Source organism: Panthera pardus, unplaced genomic scaffold (assembly GCF_024362965.1).
Source record: "Panthera pardus isolate Hobbes unplaced genomic scaffold, ASM2436296v1 HiC_scaffold_15, whole genome shotgun sequence".
NCBI classification, from domain to species: Eukaryota; Metazoa; Chordata; class Mammalia; order Carnivora; family Felidae; genus Panthera; species Panthera pardus.
Window position 1 is genome coordinate 64,881,982 of NW_026526710.1, and position 17,944 is coordinate 64,899,925.

General features: G+C 35.5%; 1 protein-coding gene across 6 annotated transcripts in view; it reads left to right on the forward strand.

The window, feature by feature from the left end:
- The window catches only part of SMAD4 (SMAD family member 4), a 107,189-nt gene that overhangs the window by 76,349 nt on the left and 12,896 nt on the right, over positions 1 to 17,944 (forward strand). For 5 of the 6 annotated variants that reach the window (XR_002084325.2, XM_019464031.2, XM_019464029.2 and 2 more), the window contains exons 7-10: positions 72 to 188; positions 1,582 to 1,632; positions 10,996 to 11,179; positions 12,483 to 12,651. Coding sequence is in view for 5 of the 6 variants with exons in the window: in XM_019464031.2 (XP_019319576.1) it covers positions 72 to 188; positions 1,582 to 1,632; positions 10,996 to 11,179; positions 12,483 to 12,651 (521 nt within the window). In the remaining variant the exon portion in view is untranslated. Of the gene's footprint in view, positions 1 to 71; positions 189 to 1,581; positions 1,633 to 10,995; positions 11,180 to 12,482; positions 12,652 to 14,224; positions 14,326 to 17,944 lie in introns of those variants that run through there. The other variant, XM_019464032.2, reaches the window with a different exon arrangement.

Sequence of the window (17,944 nt, forward strand, 5' to 3'; positions counted from 1 at the left end):
TTTTAAGTAGTTGAGAAAAAATAGGCAGACTTTATAAAAGCAAATTAATCCATGTGGGCCTTAATTTTTAGACAGCACTACCACCTGGACTGGAAGTAGGACTGCACCATACACACCTAATTTGCCTCACCACCAAAACGGCCATCTTCAGCACCACCCGCCTATGCCGCCCCATCCCGGACATTACTGTAAGCTCTTGTTTTTGTTTTAAGGGCCTTTTCTTTTTGAGAACTTGTTTTCTTTCTGTTTTGTTTTTTAAATGTTTTTACATCTTTTATTCATCTTACAATTTAGTTTCATTAAATGATTACTGCTTTTCAGCATTTTGGTAAAAACAGTATTATTTACTTTTCATAGTTTTGTTATCATACCTTTGTTTTAGAGGAGTAATGTTTACTAAATTTATTTCTCTGTTGCTAATGTTTCATTAACATCACATTGATTTCCATTCATTTGTTTGTTTACTTTGTATATGTTCTTAGGTCTCATGTATATCTGTATATCCACCCTAAGTGGATTGAAATCCCTTGAGTGTCAAGATCTCAAGGTTTCCCTCATCATAGTATTCAGCAAAATGCAGACACTTACGTGTTGTCTCTATCATTACTCTGTGCAGGCTTGATTTGGAGGGATACTCTACTAATAACCATAGCTTGTAATTTCAGACAGAAGAGGAACATTGTTCATTTGGCTTAGTGAAATCAAGACCCTGAATTTTTCATATGTATCCAATTCCTTTTCCTCCATTATAAGATTAATAGAACCAAAGAAAACTTGGAACATACAGAAAAGTGTAAATAAGAAAATTTAGAGTCCTACCACGTAGAGATATCCACTTCTAATATTTTTCGTATTTTTTCTTCCAGTCATATAAACGGGTGTATGTATATTGGGAGAGAAAGGATCATACTATGTATATATTGTTGTATCCTGCTTTTTTTCAATTATGTTACTATTTTCCATATCTTAGGGAATGTAATTTTTTATGGCTGCCTGGCCCAGCATAGTGGTTAAGGTGCTGAGGTTGGACCCTTAACTGGCTGTGTGACCATTGGCAGGTTATATAACCCCCACTAACTAAGCCTTAAGGGTAATAGTATCTATCTCAAGGAGTGTTGTAAAAAGCAAATGGAATAATTCGTGTGAAGGGTTTAGCACAGTGTTTTAATGCTTAATAACCTCTCAATTTATCCTTAATTTAATAAACCTTAAACGTTTGTTTTTAGAACGGACCTAAGATTTTGAATTATTGTTGTATATTGCATTGTAAATTACACTCTTATCACCTTACATGAATAATTCATTTATAATTTAAATCTTGTGTGTACAGTTATTGCAAATTGCTTAACAGCACTTGGCACATAGCATTAAAATGTTAGCTATTAAATATCCACAAAAGTACCTTGAGAGTATTTGCTTATATAAAGTAATCTAAACTAAGCTTTTAAATTTTTAGACATTGAATAAGCTTTAAACCACTCCTAAGGTATGATAGTTATATTTAAGTAAGGTTTATTAAAAGTTTTAGCATTGGAAAACTTTTAATAAATAAAATTGGGATTTTTATTGTCTTTTCTTCAGGGCCAGTTCACAATGAGCTTGCATTCCAGCCTCCCATTTCCAATCATCCTGGTAAGTGTATTTCAACAATGATTCCCTATATTTAGATTTTCTTCATAGTAATTAAAACACACACACACACACACACACACACACACACACACACACACACACACACACAGGTTTTAGTCTAGTTACACAGTAACCTACCTAACTTTTTAGATAAGTACAGTACTCCTTATGGCATTAGCTAATCAACAGTTCATGAGTAGCCAATAGAGTCCACATAAGCTGCCTATATTTGATACTTTTTAACTGTCTGAAATAAAAGACAAGAACTGTTTTTTCAGCTAAAATATGAGGTACCAAAGTGCTGGTTTTAGCATTGAATACATAAATATGCAGCAGAAGAAAACTAGGTTTCAATATAGAACAGCTGTAAAAATGTAGTTTAAAAAGCCAGGGAAAAATCTAAAATGTGCGCTGGAAATAAAAATAATTCACTCTGTCTGTTTTAGAAGATAGATTCAGGAATTTTTGGTTAACTGGAATTTTTAGAAACTTTTTGATTAAATTATGTTCAAAGGAGTAAATAGCTGAATAGATTTCCTTAATTCAAATTTGAATATGTCTTTTAAACCATAGAAGTAAAAAAGCAGAGAGAGTTAAAATACTGAAGGCTTCTTAACATAAACATAGCATTTTGAATTACTTTCCTCTATCCCTTCATATGTTTTTCTTAGCTTAAAAAGATGCAAATAAAATTGATCGCTTAATTTTTTTTCCTACTTAAAAGTAATTTGTTTTATTATGAAGAATTTCAAACATATACCAAATATCAGACAGCACCCCCCCCCCCCCCCCCCGGACCCCCCATTGTACTCATCCCTCAGTTTCAGCCATTGTCAGCTAAGGACCAGTTTGGTCTCATTCATACCCTCACCTATTACTTTGAAGGAAATCCTATAAAATTGTTTTATATATAAATATATCAGCATGTATTTCCAATAAAATTTAAAAAATAATGTAACTACAATAACCATAATGATCATTTTAAAGGATAACTTATAGTTCTTCAAATAGATCTACATAATTTTCTTAAGCAGTGTTTGGTTTGTTATTTTTTATGTTGGTTCTAATTTTTCTTCCAGCTGTTAAAAAAAAACCATTGAGGGTAAGATTTTTAAGCTTATAACACTTCTCATGTTTCAGTTTAAGAGATTTGAAGAGTTTCTGAATCAAAAGGCCAAACTGCTTTATAGAAATCACATCAGAGTATGAGAACCAGTTTTACTCACCATGCTTGCCAGCATAGGCATGATAGTTCAATAGTCTTTTTGCTGATTTAGGAGGCAAATAATATTGGTTTTGATTAGAAGAAAAATGCTACTGGCCGGGCCTAAGTACTTTTTAACCATACATATATACTACTTAAATTATCCTCTTTAGTGGGTTTTCTACATGTTATTTGCATATTTATTGAACATTGTTTATGGGTTAAGGAGCCTTCCCTTTTTAAAACATTTTTATTGAGAAATCTAGAGAAAAGTATATAAAACAAGTATACATACAGTCTCATGAATAACAGTAAAGCCAACCCCTAGGTAACCACCACCCAGATTGAGAACTACGACAGCACTCCTAAAAAACTTCCTACCCCATGCATTTTGTTTCAGTCAAAAACTTTTCTTCTTCATCTCCAGAAATCAGCACTATCCTGCTTTTTGTGGATACTGTTTTGTTTTTGTTTTTTGAAACTGATGAATGCATCCTTAGACCATCTAGTAGATTGGTTTTACTTGTTTTTAAAATTATATGAATGAAATCATTATATCAGAATCTTAATTTGTTGTGAATAAATATGTTGGGATAAGAGGGGAAAATCTAGAGTCTTAAGAATGAGAATTTTTTCTGGCTTCAACGAAGCAGAAAGTCATTAGTCATTGAGAGTCATTAGTGATGCCTGGCATTTTGGGGAGCCTCAGTGTCCATATGGCTAAGTGGAAGGTGGTCTGCAGGAGGGAGGGTAACCAGAGCTCAGAAGAAAGACCTACTCTGGATGGGATGGTGAGGTGGGGTTAGAAATGGTGGCTGGTTATTTGGGCTCAATTTGGATTCAGCAATTGCTTTTGGTTTCCTGATAGATTTCCTTCATTCTCATGATGCAACTGATGTTGAGGTCTAACAGTTCCTGGTGGTTAGGGAATAACATTAACTAGTTATGAGGATACACATCTGGAACACCCCACACTGGTATTAAAACTTCTGTCTTGAGTAGACTAGGAAATGACTTAATGGTAAGAATTATTCTGAAAGGTCTCTGTCCAAGTGGTTGTGGGAGAGGATCAGCTATGCACATACACCTGTAGTGGAGTCAGCTGGTTGGAATGCAGAGGGCTGTGAACTCTTTGACTATGAATACTTAGAGGCCCCAGAGGAGTTTTACCTGACAACTGTTATCTTCATTACTCCTATTACAGTATTAAGAGAATATTTTAACTGGTTGCCCTGTTGGGAGGGCTTGTAGTCATGGTTTACTCTCTACTCTTATTCAGTATTTCTTTTAAAATTTGAATCCAGTTATTTCTCTGCTGAAGAACTTGCATTAATTTCCTGATCATTGCTTGGCCAAAAGGATGAAGTTGAAATTCCTTTGCTGGGCAGAAAATAGACTCTGATCCTGTTCCATGTGTACTTTTCTAGCCTTGTCTCTTTATGCTTTAACCATCCTGAAGCACATACTCAAGCTTGCCCAGGTATCATTCCTCTGTGCTTCTTCTTTGTCTTATGTCTTGTGCACTATATTAGTTACCTGTGTTCTGCAACAGACTACTCCCCGAACTTAACTAGTTAAACAGTAATAACCATTTATTATACTTAGTTTCTGTGGGCCAGGGATCTGGGAGTGGTTTGGTTGGTTTCTTTGGCTTAAAGTCGCATGAGGTTGCAGTCAGGTTGTTGGCTTGGGCTGCTATCATCAGAAGGATTTTCTGGGGCTGGAAGATTCACTTTCCAAGTGGTTTACCCATGTAGCTGGCAAGTTAATGTTATTGTAAGCAGTAAGCTCCACTTTCTCTGCATGGAGCTTCTCAAGTGTCTTCACACGATAGCCAGCTTCCCTCAGAGTAAGTGATCAAGAGAAGGCAAGACAGAGCCTCAGGGTCTTTTAAGACTTATCAGAGGCACCTGGGTGGCTCAGTTGGTTAAATGTATGACTCTTGATTTTAGCTCAGGTCATGATCGCACAGTCCTTGAGTTTGAGCCCCACGTCGGGTTCTGTGCTGACAGTGTGGAGCCTGCTTGAGATTCTCTCTCTCCCCTTTCTCTGGCCCTACACTGTTCACACACACACCCTCTCTCTCAAAATAAATAAAGAAAGAAAATTTAAAAAAGAGGATCAAAAGTCATGTCATAATTTCTGTAAAGTCCTATTTTGTGAGGAGGGGGTAACACACGGATATGAATATCAGGAGGTGAGAATCCTTGGGGACCATCTTGATGCCTACCCACATACTCCTAAGCTCCTAAATGTGTGTGGCAAATTCCTTTTATGTATGTATGTATGTATGTATGTATGTATGTATGTATGTATGTGTGTATGTATGTATGTATGTATTTAGAGAGACAGAGCATGAGTCAGGGAGGGGCAGAGAGCAAGGGAGAGAGAAAATCCCAAGTAGGCTCCGAGTTGTTAGCACGTAGCCCAGTGCGGGGCTCATTCCCATGAACCGTGAGATCATGACCTGAGCCGCAATCAAGAGTCAGATGCTCAACACCCTGAGCCTCCCAGGTGCCCCTGTGCAAACTCTTTGTAAAGATCCAGCTGGAGTACACCACTTTTGGGAAGCCTTTCCTAATCCCTGTGTCCTCTGCTACCTAGTACTTTTAATTCTACTAAATTACAGTTGGTAGTTCACTTCTTATCCTTGATTCATGAACGAATAGAAAAGAAAGCAAAGTGGGGCGCCTGGGTGGCTCAGTTGGTTGAGCGTCCAACTTCAGCTCAGGTCATGATCTCACGGTTGGTGGGTTTGAGCCCTGCATTGGGCTCTGCGCTTGGCAGGTCAGAGCCTGGAGCTTGCTTCAGATTCTGTGTCTCCCTCTCTCTGCCCCTACCCCACTCATGCCGTCTCTCTCTCTCTCTCTCTGTCTCTGTCTCTGTCTCTCAAAAATAACATTTGGAAAAAAAAAGAAAAGAAAGCAAAGTAATACTTGTTTTAGGTGTGTGGTTAATGTGGCCCCTTAAGGTCTGACTAAGAAATGCTAAAATGTTCTACCCCAGACTTAGGACCTTTAAGAGGGAAAATAAGCAGATACCTCTGAATATATAAAATATTTGAAATAATTAAAAATCCTCAATAATAAATATAGTGTATCTTTTTAAGAAATGATTTTTCTTTATTAAAACATTTTTTAATGTTTAATTTTGAGAGAGAGTACGAGCTGGGGAGGGGCAGAGAGCAAGGGAGACAAGAATCCGAAGCAGGCTCCAGGCCCTGAACTGTCAGCACAGAGCCCGACACTGGGCTTGAACTCATGAGCTGTGAGATTGTGACCTGAGCCAAAGTTGGACACTTAACCAACTGAGCCACCCAGGAGCCCTGCGAAATGATTTTTGAGGACAGTTACATACATGCTTTCAGACATAGATGTAATATAAATTGTAGAAAATGAAAATAATTAGTATTGGTCATTACCTTGGTATTAAGGATTTCAGGTAGGCCATATACTTGATAATTTTTATGCTTTGACTTTGATAACTAAGTCGAAAAAAATTTTGGGCAAGGTTAGTCATTTTATTTCTTTTTTATGGATTAACTTTGTTTTTGCTTTTTCTTAAAACAAAAGCTTTTTCTTTAATATTCATCCAATTAAATATTAATTGCAAATTAAAGTGAGTTTCCTCAGTGTCTTTGAAGTTGTTTTGGTAATTCACAAATGGATTCAAAATTGACAGATTTCCAAATTCAGGTTATATTTTAGTAGTTTGGAACTCTCTACCATTCAAGAGAGAGTCTTTACGTGTAGATAAAAGATTCTCCTAGGGCATCTCATTCAGATCTAAATAATAAAATAAATAATTCATAATGAGTCTCTTGGGCACTTTAACCAAGTTTTTAACTTCTTGAATTACTTGCTGTCAGAAATTGAAGATAATGCCTTGGAGACTTATATTTCCCAGTGTAATTGAATAACATTTATTTGATAAACTGTGCTTTATAATACATTTCTCCATTATAAAAAATATTTAGCTAAGTTCTTATATTGTAAAAAAAAAAATTCAGGTTGCTAACTCAGTCTTTTAAAAACCTTTTCTCTCGCCTGGGTGGCTCGGTTGGTTAAGCGTCCAACTTTGGCTCATGTCATGATCTCACAGTTTGTGGGTTTGAGCCCTACGTTGGGCTCTGTGCTGACAGCTCAGAGCCTGGAGCCTGCTTTGGATTCTGTCTCCATCTCTCTCTCTCTCTGCCCTCCCCCCCTCCAAAGAATAAGTAAACATTAAAAAATAAATAAATAAAAACCTTTTCTCTGGCCAGTAATGAGCAGTCCATAGGCTTCATGAGACCAGCTCAACTTCACTAGTTCAGCAACAAGGAGCTAAAAGTATCAAATGAGCAAGCACGTTAATAATCCCACTCCATCTTGGTAGGTGTTGTTGGGATATTAAGAATGTTCTCTCTAATTGCATCCTGCTGTTAATACTAGTTTTGAGAAGCTGCAGGCTTATCACTTATATGGCATTTGATCCTTGGAGCAAAAGAGCAAAGAGAGATCTAGAAAGTCTTTTTTTTTTTTTTTTTTTAAGTTTATTTATTTTGAAAGAGAGAGAGAGTGTGAGCACAAGCAGGGGAAGGGCAGAGAAAGAGAGAATCCTAAGTAGGCTCTGCACTGTTAGCACAGAGCTGAATGTGGGGCCTGAACTCGCAAACCATAAGATTATGACCTGAGTCAAAATCCAGAGTTGGATGCTTAACCAGGTGAGCCACCCAGGCGCCCCAGGATCTAAAAAGTCTTAATGAGTGCTTCTTATTCCTTACTCCTGTTTATTACTCAATTAGCAAATTGAGAGTGGAAAGTTTTCCACATTATATACTGTATCCCAGGACTGCCAAGTTCTCTGGAACCCTCTTAGATTACCTCTGGTTCTCTCTGTCCTCCTAGATGGTAACCTCCTTCCTCCTTTCTTAGGCCTTAATAATCTCTTAACAGATCGTCGTTTTTCTTCCCTGATCAATGGTGTGCAGTTCTGATGCCAGTTTCTGTTTACTTCAAGTTTCTTAAAATACTTCTTCCCAGTAGCAGGAGATCAACTCATACTAAACCTATTCAGATATGCAGCTTTATGTAACCATCATTGCTGTGTGGTATCTGAGATAATTAGGTAAATGAAAACCCCTTTGGCAACTGGGAAATAAAATAAGGTTTAAGTACAGTTGCAGATATTACAGTTCATGATGATAAAAGTATCTTTTTTCTTATTTAAACATGGAGATTATACAATTCTCTTTTTCTCCCGTAAATTGACTCTCATGGAAAAAGGTTGCTCACCATGAAACTTTACTTCTGGATAGTGTTCTTCAGTATGAACTAGGAAATGCATGTCCTTCCGCCTTATTTTTTACTGAGCATTATAGACATTCATGACTTCTGGGCATTGTTTGTAACAGAATTTACTGTGTGGACTGTGTAAAGACCTCTTTTAAGTGCTGTTACTGTTTTTTTTTGCTTCCAAAACATTGGGTAGTTGTTAACTTATCTTAACACAACCTCTTTAGTTTTAGCTTCAACCAATATACCTGCCAGTTACGTTTGCTGAGGCTTTTGGTTCATAGCATAATGGAATGTTTCCTATAAAGAATAACTTCATAAATATTTCAAACTGTTTTTTTAAGAGGGGACTTCACTGTATCACTACTTTTCAAGTTTAATGATAACCAAACATATTTAAAGAAATTTAAGTATTTGTGATTAGTTGATTTGATCTGTGTGGCAAAACATTTCAAGTTAAGTTTTTGAATCACCATCTTCATGTGGTCTGTTTTATTAATTCTTAGTTGAAAAGTACTTTCTTCCTTGACAGCATTTTTGTTTTTTTGTTTTTTGTTTTAAATGTTTATTTTTGAAAGACAGAGAGACAGAGTGAGAGGGGGGGAGGGGCAGGGAGAGAGAGAGACACACAGAATCCGAAGCAGGCTCCAGGCTCTGAGCTGAGCCCGACATGGGGCTCAAACCCAGGAACCGCGAGATCATGACCTGAGCCGAAGTTGGACGCTCAGTCCTACTGAGCCACCTAGGCACCCCCTTGACAACATTTGAAAAGCAATTAGATACATAGATTTTACAAGATTTTTGAAAATATATTTGAAATGTCTGTCATACTTCATTTTAAGATATTTTGGGAGTTTGAGAAGATCTATTGTTTTGTCATTCCAAGTATCTTTATAGATTGTTGAAAGTTTTATTGCTGCAAATTTTAGATGAGTCAGAGTTCATAAAGGGCATTGAGAAGCGGATCAATAATTGGTTTATCAGCAGAAAGCTTTCAGGGGCACCTGGGTGACTTAGTTGGTTGAGCATCCGACTTCGGCTCAGATCATGATCTCACAGTTCATGAGTTCAAGCCCTGTGTTGGGCTCTGTGCTGACAGCTTGGAGCCTGGAGCCTGCTTCGGATTCTGTGTCTCCCTCTCTCTGCCCCTTCCCTGCTCATGCTCTGTCTCTCTCTGTCTCTCAAAAATGAATAAATGTTAAAAAAAAATTTTTTTTTTTAAAGAAAGCTTTCATTCTCTAGTAAGTGGCAGTGGCCTTTTCCCCCTTAAATAAGTCAAATCCTTTTTTATTCCAGGGCCTTTGCATTTGCTTTCTTCTTAGTATATGTGCTGCTGAAGCGAGCACATCATTTGCTTTCTTCTTGAAGTGTTCTGCTCACAGTCTTTACATAAATACGTGGTCTTTCAAAGTTTATCTTTTCAGATAGGATGTACCCCTGCCCTCTAGCCTGAAGGATTCTTTCCAATCATCTTCTGTTCCACACCCCATTTTATTTTCTTTACAGTATTTATCATTACCTGAGTCATCTTACTCATTTATCTCCTTATTTGCCTCTGCATTTCCATGAGATTAGGGACAGTAGCGGTCCTGTTTATTGCCGTTGTATGCCATGCCTAGAATAATTTCTAGAGGGGTGCCTGGGTGGCTCAGTCAGTTAAGCGTCTGACTTCAGCTCAGGTCATGATCTCAGGTTTCGTGAGTTTGAGCCCCATGTAGGGCTCTGTGCTGACAGCCCGGAGCCTGGAGCCTGTTTCAGGTTCTGTGTCTCCCTCTTTCTCTGCCCCTCCCCTGCTTGCACTCTGTCTCTGTCTCTGTCTCTCTCAAAAATAAATAAGCATTAAAAAAAATTAGAATAATTCCTAGATACCCTATAAATTGTTAGTTAAAGGAAAACCAAATAATTTCCATTTATGTTGTCTCTAATAATTGTATTCAAACAAAAATTAGAAATACTTGATCAACTATATTTGCAAATCAAACCAAGTAGTGCCTTTTTTCCCAATCCCATTTAAAATTATTTTAAATCATTTATCGTTGCTTAAATGAATACACTGAATACATCTTCAGAGTTAAAATTGTAGTAGTTAACATCAATTGACTTCACCAAAAACGACCTTTCAATCAAGAGACAGTTGAGAATTCCTATCCAGAGCAACTGTGTAGTGGAATGTGATTAACCTTGACTCTAGTCTGGGACGGCTGACTTGCTTATGCCCTCTCAATTAGGGATCTATACAAATATGCCATAAATTGATGTTACTTAAGAACACTTCCCTGGAATATGTCTTAGAGTCAGTGTGTTTTAAAAAAATACAAGTTAGACTATGTAGAAAATATATGCAGCCAAATGAAACACTATGATAAAATAATTTATTTTAGATTCTAATTACTTCCATTCTTTAAATTCCTAGTTGGCTGTGTCCTTTGAGGTAAGAACCAATGTCCAGATTTTAAAAATGACTACAGTTTCAAGAATGCTAGGCACTGAGCTGAAAAATGGAAGACATGGAAGTGTCTACTTTTTTTTTTTTAATGTTTGTTTATTTTTGAGAGAGCAAGCACAAGCAGGGGAGGGGCAGAGAGACAGAGGGGGATACAGAATCCCAAGTAGGCTCAGGCTCTGAGCTGTCAGTGCAGAACCTGACACACAAACTGTGAGATCATGTCCTGAGCTGAAGTCAGGTGTTTAACCGTCAGAGCCCCCCCAGGTGCCTTGGAAGTGCCTACTTTTTAATACATTGTCATTTTCATCAAATTCTTTTGGGTGCTTTTCAAATGCCTGTCTCTTCCCTTCACCCTTTCTTTTAGGAAAAGCTTTGTCTTAAGTGAAAGTGAATGCTTTGTATCTTACATGGGTAGGTGTTCTCTTGTTTATCCTCTGTAGCTCCTGAGTATTGGTGTTCCATCGCTTACTTTGAAATGGATGTTCAAGTTGGAGAGACATTTAAGGTTCCTTCAAGCTGCCCTATTGTTACTGTTGATGGATATGTGGACCCTTCTGGAGGAGATCGCTTTTGCTTGGGTCAACTCTCGAATGTCCACAGGACAGAAGCCATTGAAAGAGCAAGGTATTGTTGACTGTATAGTTATTTTAAAAATTGAATATAGTACATTGTCATTTATTCTTCAAAATTTTTTTAATGTTTATTTACTTTTTGAGAGAGAGAGCGGGGGGGGGGGCAGAGAGAGAGGGAGACAGGGCTCTGTGGGGCTCAAACTCAGGAGCCGTGAGATCACGACCTGAGCCGAAGTCGAACGCTTAACCGACTGAGCGACCCAGGCGCCCCCATTGTCATGTATTCTAAGTTCTGTTTTTCAATGTAGACTTACAAGATTTTGAATATAGACAAAAAAGTAAAGATCATCTTAAAAAGTCAGAAAATTTGTAAGCACTGCAGTATAATTGTGGATGTTTGTTATTTAAGATATAATAAAAATTCTTGTTTAAGTTAATGACGTTTCTATGTTTTGAATAGTAAACTAGACCTTTTGGTATCCACTTTGAAAACTAATTTTTATTTCCTCTGATCATATATTATTTCTACAAATCTGTTGAGAGGAAGTAATGTAAAATGAGGATGTTTTTGTAAATATTATTTATAATGTTGGAAAAATGATAAAGGGTAATGCTTAAGTAAATTTTGATGAACTTTCATTTTTTATGTAGTCATTAAAATGTTAATTAAAGGTTTATGTATCAAATGTAAATGCTTAAGATGAAATATTATAGGAAAATATAATAGTTTTAGGCACTTTATGATCTCAACTCTTTAAGGAAGTATATATGTGCATAAGTATGTACTCATGGTTCTATCACTAGCTATGTGACTTTGGTGAATTACTCTCTAAGCTGATGCTAATAGAATTATCTGTAATGAAGAAGATAGTTTATATCTGTGCTGTTCACTGCAGTAGCCACTGCCTACATTAAAACATAGCTATTGAGCAGTTAGAATATGGTTCATATGATTAACTGAATTTTATAATTAGTTTAATTTAAATAGTCACATGTAGCTAGAAGCTGTTGACTTGGACAGTGTAACTATATGCTTTTATAAGCTTTAGTTTCAACATTTATAAAATGGGTTTAATGGTATCTACCTTACTGAATTGTAAAGGTTAAGTGAGGATTTATGTTAAGTATTCGGCAGGTAGTAAACATTATGTATATGCTCATCGTTATTTTATATGAATAAGATATTTTAAAAAAGGAAATACACAAGAATGTTAATAATGGCTTTCAGTTATGGTGTAATATAATGTCTTTTATTTAAAATTTTTTTTTAATATTGGGTGTGCAATATAATCTGAACCAAAACTTATTTTTAAATACTTATCCAAACAAAATGTGATTCCCTTTTTCTTCCTAAGGTTGCACATAGGCAAAGGTGTGCAGCTGGAATGTAAAGGTGAAGGTGATGTTTGGGTCAGGTGCCTTAGCGACCATGCAGTCTTTGTGCAGAGTTACTACTTAGACAGAGAAGCGGGCCGTGCACCTGGAGATGCTGTTCATAAGATCTACCCAAGTGCATATATAAAGGTTAGTTACAGTCTTACTCAAATATTTTAGACTTAGAAAGCTCTATTGTTAAAAGAATTGAGATGGAGGTGGGGGCAGTAGAAAAATGTCTTTTACGTATTAAACAATCAGAAGTGATATTTGCGTATAAAACATATTTCCTGGGGCATTTATTGATGTTATTGCCTATTGAGTTTTATGGTTGCATTCATGCCCTATTATTTATTAATAAATTTGTTTATTAATAAATTTGTTTTACAGTAATACACAAGCTCTTGAAAATATTGAGCGAAATCTCCAAATTTGTATTCCTTTGATTTATAAAGTATGTAAAACTCAGACCTAGAATTTTATCTTAGCCAATCTTCAGGATTGTATGGAGGGGAATTCTAAAATAAATAGCTTTTCAAATTAAGAACCTGAGAAATGAAAAATTCTTCAATACCAGGTTATTAAATGTAATTTTGTGCATTAAATGAACATTTATCTATTGTTTATTATGATATATATTATATTGTTTTACATATTAAGCCTGAAGTGTTTATCATTTATTACCTATTCAACCCATTTCAATGTTGGTTTATAACATAAAACACTCTTTTTGAAAGAAAGTTGGAATTAGAAAGGCTAAATATATTTTTAATTTCAGATTTTGTACAGTCATCCTAAGCATCTTCATTGTTGGCTATTGTAAATTAGTGGAATTAACTGTATAACTCATCACTTATTTCCAGGAAATTCCTGAACATACAAATAATGTAGTCAAATAGTGTATACAGAAATGGAATTGCTTGTTTGCCTCACAACAACAAACCCAATATCTCATTTTCAGTTAAAGGATATAGGGATCTATATAATGAAACTTTTTTTTATAATGAAATTTCTAAATATTATCAAGTAGAGTGAAAATAAGAAACCTTCATGTACCCCTCATCCAGCTTCAACAATTATCAGCATTCTATCAACCTTTATTGTGCTTACCACTTTACTTTTTTTTCTCTAGTAATTTAAAGCCATTTCCAAATATTCTTTCAGTTCACTCATAAAATACTCTCGTACGAATTGCTAATTGATAAATATTTCTAAAAGACATAATCACAATGCTATTTATCACACCTTCTGAAATTAACAGTAATTTCCAATAATTTAACAGTAATGTTAAGTCATGACAGTAGAGAACCATTTATAGTATTGATCTGTTAGAACAATGGAATAGAATAGAACAATAAAATATTGAAATACATTTATTGATAGGATATTTATGATGTGGAAATGTCAGTTGTTAAACAATACATAGAATATGATCTGTTAAACATTACATAGGATATTTGTATTCGTTTATATATATACCCACAAGTCAATGGTGTGTACAATGTCTTACCAGGAATTGTCTCTGGGAGGTGGAATTATCTTCACTTGCATTTTCCAGTTTCTTCACAAGGAATTTTAGTTATTTGTGCTTTATTGTTATTTTTAAGTGGTGTTGGATTTCCTCGTATGCTTAGCAGTCTATTTTATATTGGTTGGCAAATTTGTCTTGAGAGAATTAATTCTTTTTATTTTTTTTCCTCCCTGTTATTGCTTCTCCCTATAGGGCAGTTTTGCCTTAGTCTGGCACCCTGGGATCCACATCTCAGAACCAATTCTTATATTTAGGAGGTAGAGGAATTTTGTCCCATGAGGAAATTGAGTTCCAATCCCCAGGTATGCTCAGGGCCTAATTCCTATTGCATAGGTTTCTGTTGCTTATCTCTGCCATGGGCAAGAATTTTATTCCTAGGTGCATTTCTGAATTAGCTGTCAGAGTATTTTACCAGCACTTGGTTTATGGGCAAGTGCCCAGTTGTAGACCTCAGAGAGCCTGGCTATTGTATCTTTCCTTATTATTCTAAGAAGTTAAATTACTAACCTCTACACCTTCTTTTTTTGATCTTGGTACCCAAGTACCTCCTGTCTTTAGTCCCTGCTCTCCACTGTAGATTTTGTTTATCCATCATCAGTTGATGGACACATGGATTATTTCCATTTTTTGGCTATTGCGAATAATGTTGCTCTGAACATTCACGTACAGGTTTTTAGGTAGATGTATGTTTTCAGTTTCTTGGATATATACCTAGGAGTAGAATTGCTGGATTATAAGGTAACTATGTTCAGCGTTTTTGGATGGATTGACAGACTATTTCCCAAGTTGCCATGCCATCTTACATTTCCATCAGCAATGTATATATGAGAGTTTTAATTTCTCTGTATTCTCATCAACACTTGTTATCTATTTTAGCCATCTTAGTGGATGTGAAGTAGTATCTCATTGTGGTTTTGATTTGCCCTAATTGATAATAATATTGAACATCTTTTCATGTGTTTATTGGCCATTTGTATATCTTCTCTGGAGAAATATCTATTCAGATCTTTGGCCCATTTTTAAATTGGGTTCTTTGTCATTTTGTTACTGGGTTATAAGAGTTCTTTATATATTTTGGGTATCAGTCCCTTATAAGATACATGATTTGTGTATATTTTCTTCAATTCTTTGGCTTGTTCTTCATTTCACTTTCTTGGTGATATGACTTGCAGCATGAAAGGTTTTAATTTTGATGTAGTTCAACTTATCTATTCTTTGGTAGCTTTTGCCTTCAGCGTCTTATCTAAGAAACTATTACCTAATCCAAAGTCATGAAGATTTACTTCTATGTTTTCTTCTAAGTATTTTATAGTTTTAGCTCTTTATTTTAGGTCTGTGCTCCATTTTGAGTTAATTTGTGTTTATGGTATAAGGAAGGGATCCAGCTTTATTCTTTTGAATTGGAATATCCAGTTCTGGCAACCATTTGTTGAAAAGACTGTGTTTTCTCTTATGAATTATCTTGACACCTTTGGTGAAATTCAGTTGACCTTGAACGTAAAGGCTTATTTCTGTGCTATATCTGTGTTTATATACATATATACATACATATATATATACACACACACACACAATTATACATATGTACATATATATACATACATATATGTATATATGTGTATATATACACACATATATACATATACACACGTACATATATATATATATATACGTATATGTACACACACACACACACACACATACACACACATACGTATATAATCCTTATGACAGTACTACTCTGACTTGATTACTCTAGCTTTGTGGTAAGTTTTGAAGTTGGGAAGTATGAGTTTTTCAACTTTGTCCTTTCTCAGGATTGACTATTGACCACTCTTTGTATTTCTATGTGAATTTTATGATTGGCTTAAGGGATATATATCTTTAATAATTGTTCTACCCTTTGTATGTGCTTATAGCAGAGAGAAAAAAGTGTTCATGTATACTTACTCATCCATCTTGACTTGGAAATCTCTGGGTTACTTGAATAATTTGCAGCAAATGGACAGGGAACTATGTGTTAATTATATACTATGTGTCAGACAAGAGTTATGAGTTTATTTGATATAGGGTCATTTTAAAACATTTGAGCTTAAAAAAATGTAGACTCCTACAATTAAAGTAATTTTTTTTAGGATTGTCAAATAAGTGTAACATCTCTGTTTTAGTACAAATGGCTCTTGAAAAGCTCCTAAGGTATGAGATATATCATCACTTGATAAACCACTGTCAATGGATAGATATTCAAAGTAATCTAAGGCTTTTGCTGTGAACAATAAATAACAGTCTTGTGGGACATTTTAGTGGAGTAAAAAACAATATCCTGTTTTTATCATATTAACTGTTTAAGATTTTAAAAGAATGATTTCTGTTTACCAAGCATATTATTGTTCTTCAAAAGAATCTTATTAGCTAGAAAGAAGGACATACAAATATACCCTAAGTCTAACTATTGGCATGTTCTTAATTTACTAATTTTTTAGGCAGTGATAACTAGAGGATCTGTATAAATGCTGTTTAGATTTATTGATTCTCACCAGAGATGATATTACTGGGGTCAGTTATATGCAAATAACATGAACCTCTGGAAGGAGGACCCACACATTGGGAATACACCTCTCCCTATCCCCCCAAACATACATACACACACACAAACACATTTTTCTCTTTTTAATTAAAATGAGGAAAACATGAGTTTGGAGAGCCATTCTTTCATTTTATAAATCAAGAAGCTAGAGCTAAATTGTGAAGTTTCTTTTCTCCTAAGATGTTGATTTTTTCCCCCTTCATCTTTCATGACATTATAGTCCTCTTTCATTCATGAAAATCTGATGTAATGAAATGTCATTTTACAAGGTTTAAATGAAGCAAATGTTTGAGTTCTAAGTGGCCTTGTTGTTTTGCTCTCAAAAGTAAGATGTCTTGTTTTGTTTTGTTCCGTTTTGTTTTGTTTTTGAGAGAGAGCACATGTGCGGGAAGAACGAGGGGGGTAAGGGCAACGGAAGAGGGAGAGAGAATCTTAAGCAGACTCCACACCCAGCACCGGAAGGCTGATGCCAGGCTTAATCCCACTATCTGGGCAGTCAGGTTTTTTAATAGCTTTATTAAATAGCTATTTTAAGATATTAAGATAATATCTTAATAAATAGCTTTATTAAGATATTGAGATATAATTCACATACCATGTAATTCGTCCATTTAAATTGTACAGTTCAGTGATTTTTAAAAATATATCCACATAGTTATGCAGCCATCATCACAATCAATTTTTGAGCATTTTCATCAGTCTACAAAGAAGCCCTGCACCCTTTAGTTATCATTTCTCAATCCCCCATTTCTCTCAGCCCTAAACAACCATTAATTTACTTTCTCTATAGATTTGCCTATTCAGAACATTTTGTATAAATGAATTCGAATAGTGTGGTCTTCTGTGACTTCTTTCTGTCTTTTTTTAAAACGTTTATTTTGAGAGAGAGAAAGCATGCATGCATGAGCAGGGGAGAGGCAGAGAGAGGGGGAGAGAGAGAATCCCAAGTAGGCTCTGCACTGTCAGCACAGAGCCTGACGCACATCTCAGTGTCACGAATTGTGAGATTATGACCTGAGCTGAAATCAAGAGTTGGACATTTAATCCACTGAGCCACCCAAGCACCTTTTCTGTGACTGCTTTCATTAGATATAATGTTTCAAGCTTCATCCACATAGCAGACATGTGTAGTTCATTCATTTTATGGCAGAATAATATTCCATATACCACATCTTATTTATCCATTCTTCAGTTGATGGATATAGGAGTTTCCATTTTTTGGCTATATTATGAATAATACTACTACAAACATTAGTGTACAAGGTCTTATGTGATGTATGTCCTCATTTCTCTTGGGTATATACCTAAGAGAGGTATTGCGGGAT